The 16,590-nt window shown below is 47.0% G+C and overlaps 1 protein-coding gene across 5 annotated transcripts in view; it reads right to left on the bottom strand.

Annotated features, from left to right (window-relative positions):
• The window catches only part of KCNT1 (potassium sodium-activated channel subfamily T member 1), a 1,355,573-nt gene that overhangs the window by 519,600 nt on the left and 819,383 nt on the right, over positions 1–16,590 (bottom strand). For all 5 annotated transcript variants that reach the window (XM_069241642.1, XM_069241641.1, XM_069241643.1 and 2 more), the window contains exon 5: positions 7,878–7,937. In XM_069241642.1, the coding sequence (XP_069097743.1) occupies positions 7,878–7,937 (60 nt within the window). The remainder of the gene's footprint in view (positions 1–7,877; positions 7,938–16,590) is intronic.

A 16,590-nucleotide genomic window follows, 5' to 3' on the forward strand; every position in this document is an offset into this window, starting at 1 on the left:
CAGGGCAGGATCTATCTCGGGCAGGGCTGCAGGATGTCCTCTGGCCAACTTGCCTCCTCCAGTGGCAGTGGGGTCTGTTATGGACTGTATGGACTGTGGCTTTGCTCTCCCCAGGATGGCCCAGTGGGCAGGCCACCCACTGTATGGACTGTATGGACTGTGGCTTTGCTCTCCCCAGGATGGCCCAGTGGGCAGGCCACCCACTGTATGGACTGTATGGACTGTGGCTTTGCTCTCCCCAGGATGGCCCAGTGGGCAGGCCACCCACTGTATGGACTGTATGGACTGTGGCTTTGCTCTCCCCAGGATGGCCCAGTGGGCAGGCCACCCACTGTATGGACTGTATGGACTGTGGCTTTGCTCTCCCCAGGATGGCCCAGTGGGCAGGCCACCCACTGTATGGACTGTTTGGACTGTGGCTTTGCTCTCCCCAGGATGGCCCAGTGGGCAGGCCACCCACTGTATGGACTGTATGGACTGTGGCTTTGCTCTCCCCAGGATGGCCCAGTGGGCAGGCCACCCACTGTATGGACTGTTTGGACTGTGGCTTTGCTCTCCCCAGGATGGCCCAGTGGGCAGGCCACCCACTGTATGGACTGTATGGACTGTGGCTTTGCTCTCCCCAGGATGGCCCAGTGGGCAGGCCACCCACTGTATGGATTGTTTGGACTGTGGCTTTGCTCTCCCCAGGATGGGCCAGTGGTCATGGAGTCCCCTCGTGGATCTGGCGTCGTGTACTCAAGTGGCTGAGGTGCCACCCCTTCCCTTCCCCCTGAGGTGCCTGTCCTATTTTCTTTCTGATGCCCCTGCAGTGTTCTCTCCGTGGAGTTCTTGTCGTGGGACTGGGCCTTGCCCCTTTGCACAGGACCCCTGTGATCCACGGACAGTGGTTGGACTACATTTAGTAGCTGTATATATTTTGTACATAGTTTATTTATTTATTGGGATTAATGGTGTACATATTTCAATATATCTGCCCGTTTATGATCTCTTCTTTTGGTCTTTGCATTATTTCGGAGGGGGGTGGTTTGTGGGTTGTGACAGTGATCTGTGGGAATGCATTGATGTGTGTGTTGTAGTGGGTGTGGGTGGGTGGGTGTGTGCCGGTAATCTTTTCCCTCCCCTGTGTCGTAGGTGCCGTACTTACCGATGTCTTCCGTGCCGCCGGGCGTGCTCCTGGTATATGAGGAGGAATAGGAGTGCGGGGATGACCTGCAACTCTGGCTCCATACTGCCGGAATCTCGCGTGGAGTGCGTAGAGGTGAGCGTTTTCCCGTTCGTAGTCTGTTTCCGCCGTGTTCTTATCGGCGGTGCTCCCGCCCCGGAAAAGGTGGCAGATTGGTGGGTCGTAATAGGGTGGGCGGTACTTTGTCTGCCGCCGGGCTGTTGGCGGGAACCGCCGCGCTGTTTGTTTGTACCGCTGTGGCGGGCGGAGTGTTAAGTTGGCGGGCTGTGTTGGCGGTTCCCGCCAGGGTCAGAATTGCATATTTTAGACCGCCGGCCTGTTGGCGGCTTGGCCGCCGCTTTATCACCGACCGCCAGGGTCAGAATGAGGGCCTAAGTTTGGTCAACGTGGGAGCTACCTGCCAATATCTCCTGACGTATTATCACAGTGGGGATTATGCCATTAGGGTAATGTTTTCACGTTTCCATGTCTCATCAACTGAGTCTTCTCCAAGGTCTGTATACATATCAAAGCACCTTACAAGACTCATAAAAAATTGAATGAAGAACCAAGTTAGAGGAGACAAATAATGTAGTCTACTCCTAAAATATACCTTGCAATGAAATGGAGATTCTTCTTGTTTTAGGTGCCTCTAGACATTAATTTACACTGTGATAATAAACTTGACACCAGCACAAGTAATCTTTCCACTGGTGTCTACTTGAAGTGAAAGCATTCTGCACAATCTGGGCACACATGGGTTCCTGGATCCTAGTAGAAGCAGAAGCCCTCTTTTAAACGTGCTTTGCCACTATCCTGACAACTACAAGACATTACTGATATGAGACTGATGAGTTACCACAAATAGAGTGGAAATTATATCAAATGGGCAGAGAAGCGATTATCACCACCTTCTCACCATCTTGAATTGACAGGAATTGACACGCAAGACACTTGTGGTTTGAACACAAGCTATCAATGGAAATTGGTGAAGTAACTTTGTTCTAAAGGTGAGGTTAGTTTAGTGACAGTTCAACAGTGATGCACTTCATTCCAGACCCAAGAGGAAGAATCACTGAACAAGACAGAATACAGAAAACACAACTTTGAAACTTCTTCCCTAGGAATACACTGAAAGCCACATTTTTGCAGAGGTTTCAGTTTTCAGACAGGCCTCACCATGGCAATTCTCCACATCCCCTGCAAGCAGAGACGAGCCTCACCATCCAACCCCACAAGCCAGAAGAGATACGTGCCCACTGACGAGGATGCTCTAGAACAAATGAATATTGAGAATGAGCAGGAGGCCTGGTCCATTAGCTTGCAGCACTACGAGTGGCTCCTGAAGACATACCAGTATGAAACAAAGTAATTAAATGAATGACCAAACAAATCCACACTGACACGTCCTCATGTTTATAACATTGATGATACATCCCAGCCAGAATCTATTAAGGATCTCATTGTGCATGTTCCGGGCCTAGGCTAGCTGGTTTTCCCGGTACTCTAAGTGGAACCCTGAGATTACATGTAGAAATGAGGTACTACAGGGTGAATTTGTAATTCTATGTAGGATTCACCTAGTAATTCCCCCAGAGTTTGTTTTTTAAACAGGTAGAAGGTCGATGGGAAACAAGACTGGTCTGTGCTATTTCTGTGGACCACATTATTTTAATGAGCCGGGTAACTCTTGCTGCTAAAACCATCAGAATAAATGGGTCTGTCATAATGAAGGTCTCATCACGTGGCTGCTTAGGCCACAGTTGTTATGCCTGGCAAAAGTGTAGCTTGCCAGGTCCAATGTGCAGTTTAAAAGCTGCCTAGCTAGGCTGCAGAGGCAGGCCTAAAGTCAGGTTTCCATATACCAGTTTAGTGATGGCACAAAAAGTGGTGAGTCCACTAGTGATATTTGACTTAAAGGCCCTGGGTACACAAAGTGCAATATACTAGGGGCTTATAAGAAAGTTAAAAATGCCAATCAGGTATTAGCCAATTGCACCTATCCTTTAGGGGTCGGAGCACATACACCAGACGCTGCACATTAGTGCGCCCATGTTCAGAGTCAGTAAACCAAAACTGAATCCAGCAAAAAGTGGGAGTAGGGAGTAATCCTACAAAAGCTGCTTGTTTTATTGTGAAAACTGACTTAATTAGGGGAACATTAATTCATCCATTCTTGAGGCTAACACCAACCCGAACGTGCACCGGTGGTTTAATTTATATTTTATCAGATTATCAAAGACAGCATCAACATTCCCATTCCAAATCATCCCATCTTAAAAGCACCTCTTTAACTTAGCCTGCTCATTTGTTTTTAAACATGTTCATGACGGACTTATATAAAAAATAAAATATTTGCACACTGTGGGTTTGAAAGTATACACCCAATCTCCATTTCTGTTTTAGCTTGCATACACAAATCTCATTTGTGGTCCCAAATCCTGAGATTCACAAATTCACAGTGTTTGCAACCACAAATGAGCCAGTGCTTTGCAAGCATTTTATAACCATGACCCAATTTATATAATGACAAACTTTCTCACCCCAACTACCTTTAATAGACATGAGAGATTGTGATTTTTAAATGCATCTATAACATCTTGTGGCAGCACATAGTCATTTACAGACAGCACATTTTCCATTGAAATGCCCACTAAATTTGCATAGACATGCAGTTTTACTGATAAAACTATACAGCACACAAATGGTAATGCGCAGAAATCAGGTTTCTGTGAAAATTTATCATTTGTGCTTCACCAAGTAAAGTGCCTTGATTTGTTTCTCTATTAAGATCTCTGCATCCAGCACACTTCAGAATTACAAAAATATGTTTCACTTTTGCTTTCTTAACTGCTGAATGCATACAGTTCATTTACAGGTATTAAATGTTCTTGTGTGTTGCAAAACATCATCCTACAGCCTTTCATTTCACACTCCCTGTACTCCAGCAAGATTGTCACATCATTTACTTGAAAAACTCCTCTCACTTTGCAGTCAGAGAAAAGTAAACACCAATCCCATGTCAAAAGAATAAGCAGCAATATGTCTCCTGACCCTGACAGCTGTCAGTGGCCTCTTTCGGTTGCTGTCCTTGTGGACAGTTTTCTCCCTAGGTTGGGGACATAAGTCAGACCCAAAGGGTGGAACGGGCCACATCACTTTGTTGGCCATGGTGGTACTGTATGCATAATGGAATGCATCTGCGAACAAATTAAAGTTATGAGCTTCACAGATGGGGTCCTCGGGTGAGGAGAAAGGTTCCCCATGGATCAGTTCAGTTGCCCCAGACAATATAGACAGAGGAGCCTCACTGAGTTCAGAAAGGCATAGAACTGTCAAGTGTACCTACAATAGTGGGTCATTGTCCACGTTCTATCGCCTTAAGCAGGGATGTCCATCAGAGTATTGATTAGCCTTCCCTGGCTTTAAGCTGGAAGGGGGATTTGTTGGAAATTGCCTTTCTGCAGGGTCATCCCACACTTTTTGCTTTCCTCCTTCTCTTCTTCTGACCTCATTATTGCTGGCTTTAGGACTGTGCACTTTACCACTGCTAACCAGTGCTAAAGTGCCTATGCTCTCTCCTTAAAACACACTGACATTGGCTCACACCCAATTGGCATATTTAATTTACTTGTAAGTCCCTAGCAAAGTGAACTCCATGTGCCCAGGGCCTGTAAATTAAATACTACAAGTTGGCCTGCAGCACTGGTTGTGCCACCCACATAAGTAGCCCCTTAACCATGCCTCAGGCCTGCCACTGCAAGGCTGTGTGTGCAGTTTCACTGCGACTTCGACTTGGCATTTAAAAGTACTTGCCAAGCCATAAACTCCCCTTTTTCTACATATAAGTCACGCCTAAGGTAGGCCCTAGTTAACCCATAGGGCAGAGTGCTATGTAGATAGAAGGCAGGACATATACCTGTGTAGTTTATATGTCCTGGTAGTGTAAAAGTCCTAAATTCATTTTACACTGCTTTGAGGCCTGCTCCTTTCATAGGCTAACACTGGGGCTACCCTCTTATACTGTTTGAGTGGTAGATTCTGATCTGAAAGGAGTAACAAGGTCATATTTAGTATGGCTAGAATGGTAATACAAAATCCTGCTGACTGGTGAAGTTGGATTTAATATTACTATTTGAGAAATGCCACTTTTAGAAAGTGAGCATTTCTCTGCACTTAAATCCTTCTGTGTCTTACTATCCACATCTGGCTAGGTTAGTTGACAGCTCCCTTGTGAATTTCACTCAGACAACCCAAACAGAGGATGCTCAGCTACACCTGCACACATCTGCATACTGAATGGGTCTCCCTGGGCTGGGAGGGTGGAGGGCCTGACACTTACATGTCAAAGGACAGTGGCCTGCCCTCACACAATGGACTGCCAAACCCCCTACTGGGTCCCTGGCAGACAGGATTGAACTGAAAGGGGACCTTGTGCACTTCTAAGCCACTCTTTGAAGTGTCCCCCACTTCAAAGGCACATTTGGGTATTTAAACCGGGTCTCTGACCCTACCAACTCAGACACTTCTTGACAAGATACCTCCTGGGAAAGAAACTCTGAACCAGAACCTGCAACCTGCTAAGAGAAGCTGCCTGGCTGCCCAAAGTACTCACCCTGACTGCTTTGCAGTAAAGGACTGCTGCCTTGCTGTTGCCCTGCTGCCTTGTTGCCCTCTGGCTCTGCTGAGAAGTGCTCTCCAGGGGCCTAGATTGAGCTTGCCTCCTGTTTCCTGAAGTCTCAGGACCAAAAAGACTCCATCTCTGCAAAGAACTCCTTGTGCGGTAAAATCGATACACAGCCTATCGGAATCAATGCACAGCATGCTCTGCATCGCCAAACCAGAACGACGCAGCCCGGCTCCCAGAGTGGAGTTTGATGCAGTGCCAGCATTGTGACCAGAACTTCGACGCACGGTCTCCGGATTGATGCATCGCCGAGCCAGAACGATGCAACCTGACTTCCTACGAGAGGAATCAATGCAGCAGCAGAAATTTACCTGCATCGCCCACCGGATCGACGCAGCTCCTGTGACCTCTTCCTGCACACCCAGGATTTCTCTGCATCATCCCCGGAGCGTCCAAAGACCCCGCAACCCGAAGAGGATCCAAGCCTGTGCGCCGGAAATCGAAGCAAAGCCCGTGCTGTGTGAAAAAGCATTGTGTGCACACGGAGAAACAGACGCACACCTCCCCGTTTTCCACGCACCTCCTCCTCTGTGGTCCTGTGCAGATAATTTCACTGCAATACAGGTACTTTGCACTTGCAAGAGACCATTGTTGTTTTTAAGGACTAAAGACTCTATTTATCATTAAAATGGTGATATTTCAACCTGTTTAGCAAATATTGATTGTTTTGACCTTAATCTACTCAGATAAATGTTCTATATTTTTCTTAACCTGTGTGGTGTATTTTTGTGCTGTTTGTACTGTGTTATTGCATGATTTATTGCACAAATAGTTTACACACTGCCTTCTAAGTTAAGCCTGACTGCTCAGTGCCAAGCTGCCAGAGGGTGGGTACAGGATAATTTGGATTGTGTGTGAATAGAGAGAGGGTCCTTACTTCGACAGGGGGTAACCTGACTGCCAACCAAAGACCCCATTTCTAACACCTCCAAATTATGATTTGCAGTGGCATACACATTTCAGTTGCAAACCATTGATCAGTTACCGACTGCTCAAAGGAATTAGTGACTGGTTCGCAAAGGAGAAGCTGTCACTTTGGGGCGCTTTCCACTTTGTAAATTGTGCTGGCAACCTTGAGAGGGGAGCAACCCTCCCCTCCGCACTGACGTCTCCGATATTTTCCCAAACGTGAATCTTAGTTTTTATAAAACAGCACCAGTTCCTTTATGTAAAAATACAAATCTCCTGTTTTGGAAAACAAACACAGGGATGGTGGTCTGCTATATCATACAGGCTTGTGTTTGCATTCAATCACATGGGGTCACAAATAGAGACCTAACTAATAAATATTCATCGGGCAGGTTATTCTGTACCCACGTGCTACTGGAGATTTTGAGATACAACTTATTAGTACACAAATAGCATAGTTAAGTCAAAGATAGCTTGCAGAAAATTTAATGTATCAGGCCTTTTGTCATTTGGTGTGCCTGTTGTGCTTGCTCACAATATTTGAAACTGAACCTGTTTATTCTAGATAAATATCAGTTATTATATAATTTGTGGGTCTTTGTGAAAATTGTCTGATAGCACGTCTTCTCACACAATTTTCACATAGTGTAGACTGGAAGTCTGGAATAGTTAAGATGCAAATATCTAAATGAGAGATGAAAAGCCTTCTCCTTTGTTCAGCCATACCTCTGCTCCATTAGCACCATGACAGTCCATGACCAGCATTGTCCTGACCACTTCTGCTGGAGTTGTGTTAGGAACTTCTGAGAATCTCAAACAGAGGCTGGAAAGACCAGTCCAAGATAGACATGCTCAATCAGACGGGCATGACAGCAAGGCTTGAGTGTTTTCTAATTCTGCGTATTGCCTTAGACATCTATTGAACACTATGGGGTTTGAGGAGTGCTATGGACAAAGCAAGTTCCTGCCATCTCTTCAGCTGCTGGGAGGAAATTACATCAACCAAAACACTAAATCAGTGGTTCCAAAAAGACACACAACGCTTGGCAGCAGCAAGTTACCGCTCTACAAACATACTCTAACACAACACAATACTAAGATTTCATATTTACTCACCAATTTATTTCTTCGGTTGTCTCATTAAATTTTGCATACGGGTGTTTTGGGCATCCCCAGCTGCAATGTAACAAAGATAACAAAAGCATGCCATTAGATTTCTAGAAAATGGTTGGAGCAAGATTTGGGTATTGAATCAGGTGCACAAAGTGGAGGCGGGCCAGCGCAAGGCATAATCACCACTGCATAGTTCCCACATTGAATACTCTCCCCTCAGCAGTACGCAGAAGGAGACACACTTTTAATCTCGGTATTTAGTTTTATTTAATATTCCTTCTTAAGATTTCAACATTTGCCTCCTGTTAACATTCAAATAAAGTTAAACTTCACTCCACACCTATTTCTAGTGAAGTCCTGAAGAACCATAGGGTCGAGCTAAACACATTGAGGAGGTCTAACAAGCATGAAACATGCCTGGTTTCCTCCAGTCCCTGGGCCAAGTGGATTGGTTCTAGGAGTTTGGTTTGGATTGTCCTTTCTGGGGTAGGGCCAAGAGTGACTTACATAAGGTTGGTCTACATCAATGATGTCGTAGTGAGTGAAAATGATGGAAGGAGGTCCAGAGTCATTTTCTCCATCTGTCATCAGTTCAAGCTTCGCACTCATCACTTTCAGTTCTCAGTGTGGTAAAGAATACCACCTGGACCAAGAATTTGGGAGGGCACTGGAAGTGATCCAAACTTATGTTTAATTATTTAGTTTGTTGTATTATTTTTTGTAAGTCACTCATGCGACCGAAGTACGACGGAGAGCACAGTTGTCATTGTGGACATGAGGGACAAATTCACCATGCCAGAAATAGGGAACTCCTGAATGATCATTCCCATCACTGGCGTAACAAAAGCCCCCACAGCCTCTGCGGTGCGGGGAGCCATGGAGCACCAGGGAGTGGCCCTTGGTACAGCACCCAGGCCTGAGGAGTCCCAAGTGAGTCTGGAGAGGGGCCCTCCATGTTCTTTGCAGAGGGGTACCCCTCAAGCTTTGTTACGCCACGGATCCCCATTGCAAATTCAGGAACTATAACTCACAAGTTAATGTCTGATTTTATCCACCAACATAAAGGAGGGTTTGCACAAGCTTTGCTATTCATAACTTGCACTGCATTTGCAGGGGTGAGCTGAGATGTTTGGGTGAGAAATTAGGCTCTGAAACTTTTGGCATTTACTGAATGTTCCCATTAAACAGAGAAGCACATTGGTTAGCGAGCATTATGTAAAAATGAACACTACAATGGAACACATTTTGGAATTCATTGTAGAAGCCTATGAAGAACCATTCCTCATAGAATTTAATTCTAATGAGTTGTGATGAGTAACTGTGCCCTGCATGAAAGTCTTCTAGCAGTATTGTTTGAGACAATACTAAGGTGACCTGTAAGTGATACTTCAACCACAGTTTCACTCACATATGTGTCATTACAATTTCAGTGTAAGCTGCTCAGAATGCTTCTGTCTCTGCCTGAAATGTCATCTGCTCTCTCCTTGTACAAGGAGATGTGCACATCCGTGTCCATGGCGTGCCTTCACTCCAATATCTTTGGTTGCACATGAAAATATAGACTTAAATACACGATACACACAAATAAATACACCAAAACGTAGATTACAAAAAATAAAAAACCAGTAAAAAATATCAACCTACAAAAATTTGAAATTCCCAAATCAGGTCAAACTTGATTATTTGTGTTTAGAGAGTACTTGTACTTCAATGATAGCATATTAGGGGCTCCATGTTGATGGTGTGGGCTATGTGCAGTTTGAAATTTGTAAATAGATATTTTGTACGCTCTGCGTATTAGCTCCCTGTATTTCTTGCCTTCTTTTTCAGGTTTTTTTTCACATACTTCTATAATTTTGATTTTATTCTTAAGAAAAATTCAGATGGAACAAAAGTCCTACTGGAACACAACTCCATACCAGGTATTTCGGTAGAACTCTAGGGGCAGGTTCACAAGGCACTTTTTGCCTGGTAAAATAAGGTTGTGCTAGATGCAAACATCCTTTACCATCCTGGTATGAAATAAGATTTCTGGAGGTAGGAACAGGTGACAATAAAAGAGACCTTGCATTTTTGTTGAGGATCATTCTGTTGTGCTGGTGATGTATTCTGTTGATTTTTTTAGCTTATTTCTTTTTGGGCTGCGTTATCTCAGTTTAATGTTGTGTTGTGCTGTGATTGTTGTGTTGTGTTCTGTTTTGAATGTTTTGTTATATTTTGGGCTACATTTTAATTTTGTTACACACATGCCAACATACCAGAGTCAGGCGGCAGCTTCCTGAATTTGTTCCCCCTAAAGGGCTGTATTTTAGCCGTCTCCTCCTCTTTGATGCAAGTCAATAGGGAAAATACATTCCCCCAGTTTTTCTCACCATATCACCAATTTCAGTTACAATATATTGGCATGTGTGGTGCTATGTTGTTCTGTGTTTTATTGCTTTATTATCTGATATATACTTTAGATAGGTCAACAAATGCTTCTACATTTCCATCCTTGTCACAGCAGATAAATGTGTGTGACAAACAACCATTTATCATTATTCAAGATGGTAGTAAACACTGTTCAAGCTTTCCTACTGTGACAGAGGCCTGTTCTAAATTAGCTCTTGCAGTGGATACATTAATCCATGTGTGGTTGCACAAGAGAGGAGACAAATAGTGAGAGCTGGTGAGCTCACACGTGTCCTTCCTTCCTGGAGGCAGGGGCATCCAAAAACTGACTACTCTCCAACCTTCTTCGCTTTAAAAATCGAGTACTGGGGAGACTCCTGTTAGAAATGGGGTTTTTGGGTGGCAGTCAGGTTACCCTCTGTCCAAGCAAGAACCCTCACTCTAGTCAGGGTAAGTCACACAGAATCCAAATTATCCTGTGCCCACCCTCTGGTAGCTTGGCACGAGCAGTCAGGCTTAACTTAGAAGGCAATGTGTAAAGTATTTGTGCAATAAATCATACAATAACACAATATAGCACCACAAAAATACACCACACAGTGTTTAGAAAAATATATAATATTTATCTGGATATTTGCAGGTCAAAACGAATAAAGATGCAACATGAAATTGTAGAGATATCACGGAAAAGTGATATAAAGTGTCTTAAGTCTTTAAAAAGCAAACAAAGTCTCTTTCAAGCACAAAGTACCTGGTTTAAAGTGGAAAATCTCCACAAAGGGCTGCAGAGGAAGAGATACGTGGAAAAATGGTGTGTGCGTCGATTTCTCCCCTGCACACATGGACTTGCGTCGTTATTTTTCACGCGGGGAAGTCGTGCGTTGTTTTCCGGTGCGCGGACAGTCTCCTTCTGGGGTTCGCGGGATTACCAGATGTCCCGGGGTCTGTGTGTGGCATCCTAGGCTTGCTTTCCGGCTGCGGGTCGTTCCGGTGGGCTGTGCGTGGAATCTCCTCCCTCACGTCAGGCGTCACGTCGATTTCCTTTCTGAAGTCGGGCGGCGTTGTCCAGGCGAGGCCGTGCGTCGAAGTTCCGTCGCACCGCAGATGTCGCGTCGATCAGCGTCTTTCCGGATCGGCGTGCGGTGAATTTTTCACCACGGAGCAAGCTGTGGGTCGAATATTTCGTCGCACAAGGCGTCCAAATGAAAAAAGAGAAGTCTTTTTGGTCCTGAGACTTCAGGGAACAGGAGGCAAGCTCTATCCAAGCCCTTGGAGAGCACTTCAGCAGCAAGGCAGGAGTTCAGCAAGGCAGCAGGGCAACAGCAAGGCAGCAGTCCTTTGTAGAAAGCAGTCAGGTGAGTCCTTTAGGCAGCCAGGCAGTTCTTCTTGGCAGGATGCAGGTTCTGATTCAGGTTTCTTCTCCAGCAAGTGTCTGATGAGGTAGGGCAGAGGCCCTGTTTTATACCCAAATGTGCCTTTGAAGTGGGGGAGACTTCAAAGAGTGGCTAAGAAGTGCACCAGGTCCCCTTTCAGTTCAATCCTGTCTGCCAGGGTCCCAGTAGGGGGTGTGGCAGTCCTTTGTGTGAGAGCAGGCCCTCCACCCTCCCAGCCCAGGAAGACCCATTCAAAATGCAGATGTATGCAAGTGAGGCTGAGTACCCTGTGTTTGGGGTGTGTCTGAGTGAATGCACAAGGAGCCCAGCCAGATGTGGATTGTAAGGCACAGAAAGATTTAAGTGCAAAGAAAGGCTCACTTTCTAAAAGTGGCATTTCTAGAATAGTAATATTAAATCCAACTTCACCAGTCAGCAGGATTTGGTATTACCATTCTGGCCATACTAAATATGACCTTCCTACTCCTTTCAGATCAGCAGCTACCACTTCAATACTGTATGAGGGCAGCCCCAATGTTAGCCTATGAAGGGAGCAGGCCTCACAGTAGTGTAAAAACAAATTTAGGAGCTTTACACTACCAGGACATGTAAACTACACAGGTACATGTCCTGCCTTTCACCCACACAGCACCCTGCTCTAGGGGTTACCTAGGGCACACATTAGAGGTGACTTATATGTGGAGAAAGGGGAGGTTTAGGCTTGGCAAGTACTTTTAAATGCCAAGTCGAGGTGACAGTGAAACTGCACAAACAGGCCTTGCAATGGCAGGCCTGAGACAAGGTAAAGGGGCTACTTAAGTGGGTGGCAGAACCAGAGCTGCAGGCCCACTAGAAGCATTTAATCTACAGGCCCTAGGCACATTTAGTGCACATTACTAGGGACTTATAAGTAAATTAAATAGTCCAATCAGGTATGATCCAAGGTTACCATGTTTTAAATGGAGAGAGCATATGCACTTTAGCACTGGTTAGCAGTGATAAAGTGCGCAGAGTCTAAAAGCCAGCAAAAACAGTGTCCAAAAAGTTGAGGGAGGCAGGCAAAAAGTTAGGGGTGACCACCCTAAGGCTGTCAGGTCTAACATGTGCCCCCCCCAGCTGAAAGTGGGGAGAGCTACCCAACCTCCTGGGAGCTCTCATCGCTAAGGCGGAAGTATCTGGAGAGACCATAAGCATTGGCGTGGTCAACCCTTGGGCGATGCTACACCGTAAAGTCCATCCCCTGTAGGGAAATGGACCACCTCAAGAGTTTAGGATTTTCACCCCTCATCTGCATGAGCCATCTGAGGGGCCTGTGGTCTGTCTGAACCCGGAAGTGAGTACCAAACAGGTATGGCCTCAGCTTCTTCAGTGCCCAGACCACAGCAAAAGCTTCTCTCTCAATAGCACTCCACCTCTGTTCCCGTGGTAATAGCCTTCTGCTAATAAAGACTACTGGTTGGTCTAGGCCCTCCTCATTTAGCTGTGCTAGGACCGCCCGTATGCCATGCTCTGAAGCGTCTGTCTGCACAATAAATTCCTTGGAGTAGTCAGGGGCCTTGAGCCCGGGGGCTGTGCACATGGCTTCCTTCAGAGAGTCAAAGGCTTTCTGACAAGCCTCTGTCCAATTCACAAACCTAGGTTGTTTCTTGGAAGTGAGTTCTGTCAAGGGTGACACAATGGTACCATAGCCCTTGACAAATCTGCAGTAGTATCCAGTGAGGCCTAAAAAGGCTCTCACCTCAGTCTGTGTTCTAGGTGGTTGCCAGGCCTTGATAGTTTCAATCTTGGCCTGGAGTGGCTGCACCTTGCCACCACCTACTAGGTGTCCCAAGTACACCACGGAACTCTGCCCAATCTGGCACTTACTTGCCTTGATGGTCAGGCCTGCCTGTTGCAGGGCCTGAAGCACCTCCTTGAGGTGGAGCAGGTGTTCCCCCCAACTGGAACTGTAGACAGCTATGTCGTCCAGGTAGGCTGCACAGAAGGCATCCTTGCCAGCTAGGACCCCGTTAAACAACCGTTGGAAGGTAGCGGGGGCATTTTTCAACCAAAATGGCATCACCCGGAACTGGTAATGGCCATCAGTTGTGGAAAATGCGGATCTCTCTTTAGCCCCCTCAGTCAGGGCGATCTGCCAGTACCCTGAAGTAAGATCAAACGTACTCAGGAACTTGGCAGCGCCCAGCCTGTCAACGAGCTCATCAGCTCGGGGGATGGGGTGAGCATCAGTCCGTGTGACTGAGTTGAGTCCCCGGTAGTCCACACAGAACCCGAGTTCTGGTTTCGCACCTGGGGCAGTAGCCTTAGGGACCAACACCACAGGGCTGGCCCAGTGACTACTGGATTTTTCAATAACCCTTAAAGCTAACATCTTGGAGACCTCCTCCTTGATGCTGACCTTCACCTTATCCGATAACCTGTAAATTTTGTTCTTCACAGGGAGACTGTCACCTGTGTCAATGTCATGAACACAGAGGTGGGTCAGTCCAGGAGTAAGGGAGAACAGGGGGGAGAACTGCTCCAACAGCTCATAGCAGTCTTCTCTCTGGTTTAGAGTCAGGGAGTCAGAGAGAATGACACTTCTTACTGACCCATCACCTTCTTGGGCAGAGAGGAGATCGGGGAGAGGTTCACTCTCCTCTTCCATTCCTTCATCTGTGACCAGAAGCATGTTGACTTCAGACCTCTCAAAATGAGGCTTTAGTCGGTTAACATGGAGCACCTTTAGGGGGTTGCTAGGGGATTGGAGGTCCACTAGGTAAGTGGCCTCCCCTTTCCGCTCCTTTACTTCAAATGGGCCAGACCAGCGGCCCTGGAGAGCTCTAGGCTCTACTGGCTCCATTACCCACACTTTGTCTCCAGGTTGAAACTCTACCAGGGTGGCCTTCTGGTCATACCAGCATTTCATTACCTCTTGACTGGCCTCAAGGCTACTCTTGGCCTCTTTCCAGGAGCGGTTCATCTGGTTGCGGAGGGCCAACATGTAGCTGACCACATCCTGAGGGGGTGCCTTTGGAGCTTTCTCCATCCCCTCCTTGACAATGCTTAAGCGTCCCCTGACAGGGTACCCATAGAGAAGCTAAAAGGGACAGAACCCTACCCCCTTCTGGGGTATCTCTCTGTAAGCAAAGAGAAGGCATGGTAAGAGGACGTCCCACTTACGCCTCAGGGCCTCAGGGAGGCCACCAATCATGCCTTTCAAGGACTTGTTGAATCTCTCCACAAGACCATTAGATTGGGGGTGATAAGGTGTGGTGAACTTGTAGGTTACACCACACGCATCCCACATGGACTTCATGTATGCAGACATGAAGTTAGTGCCTCTGTCAGACACTATCTCCTTTGGGAATCCCACACGGGTAAAGAACCCCATCAGAGTTCTGGACACCACCGGTGCAGTTACGGTCCTCAGAGGGATTGCCTCTGGGTAACGTGTGGCATGGTCCACCAAAACCAGGATGAACCTGTTGCCTAGGGCAGTTTTGGGGTCCAATGACCAACAATGTCGATGCCCACCCTTTCAAAGGGGGGTGCCAATGACAGGAAGTGGAATCAAGGGGGCCTTAAACCTTTTTCCTGTTTTACCACTGGCCTGGCAGGTAGGACAAGATCTACAGAATGTATCTGAGTTTGTCCTTATTCTGGGCCAATAAAAGTGGGTGACAAGCCTGTCAAAGGTCTTGTCTTGCCCCAAATGTCCTGCCAGGGGAATGTCGTGAGCCAGACCCAGTAGGAAGGTTCGGTAACACTGGGGGACCACCAGCGCACGCGCTGCCCCAATAGCTGGGACCTTAGGCTCACTGTAGAGGAGATCATTCTCCCAATATATGTGGTGATCGCCATAGGCTTCACCTGCTGCCTGGGCTGAGGCTTGCTTCCTCATGCCCTCTAGAGTGGGACATTCTTTCTGCGCCTTGCAGAATTCCTCCCTGGTGGGTCCACCCTCAACTTGCCAGCCAGCAAGCTCAGGTAGATCACCTAGGTTGGCAATGTCTTCCCCAGTTGTCTCGGGGGCCTCCTCCTCAGGAACCCCGTCAACCACTGCGGAAACTTCTGGGACCGGTTTCCCGCGCCCCTTGCCCCTCCTCTTGGCAGTTGTCTGGGCCATTGTTCCAGGCTCCAGACGCCCTTTACTTCCCTCTCGGCCAGCCATGGACCGTGTGGTCATGCAGACCCACTCAGGCAATCCTAACATTTCCAAGTGTGACCTTAGCTCTACCTCCTTCCAGGTAGTGTGCTCAAGGTCGTTGCCTAACAGACAATCTACAGGCATGGCAGGATTCACAGCTACTTTCAGAGTACCAGAGACCCCTCCCACTCAAAGGGAACCAGAGCTACCGGTAGGTGGCTCTCGCGATTGTCAGCGACTATAACCTGGTGAAATGTATTGGGGATGACCTGCTCTGCTGACACCAGCTGACCCTTGACAGTAGTCATGCTGGCTCCTGTGTCACGCAGAGCCTCCACCCTTTGCCCATTGATGGTGACCCACTGTCTATACTTGGAAGTATTGGCAGGCATGTGGGCTTTTGACACCATCTCTGCATCCCCCAGGGACACTAGAGTTACCTCTGTCTGCACCCCAAAACTGTCTGGGACCATCTCCTCCCCGAGGGCTACGCTAACCAACCCAGGTGTCTGCCCTCCTTGGGGGGGCTGTGCCCTCTTGGGACACTTGGAGTCGCCCTCAGAGTGCCCATACTTATTGCACTCTGAACAGTGGTGTACAAACCTCCCTGTCTTATGGTCAGTGAAACCTTTCTTTTGAGAATCAGACCGGGACTGGTTACCATTACTCCCTCGGGAACTATTTTGGGGGCCTTTTGAGAACTCCTTGTTTTTAAGTTTTTCTCCCCCCTCTTTCTTCTGATGATACCTTCTTGGACATTATGGTACTAGTCCAGAGGTCCGCCTCCTCAGCAAGCTTCCAGGGATTAGTCAGCTCACTGTCT

This window comes from Pleurodeles waltl, chromosome 6, assembly GCF_031143425.1.
Source record: "Pleurodeles waltl isolate 20211129_DDA chromosome 6, aPleWal1.hap1.20221129, whole genome shotgun sequence".
In the NCBI taxonomy this organism is placed as follows: Eukaryota; Metazoa; Chordata; class Amphibia; order Caudata; family Salamandridae; genus Pleurodeles; species Pleurodeles waltl.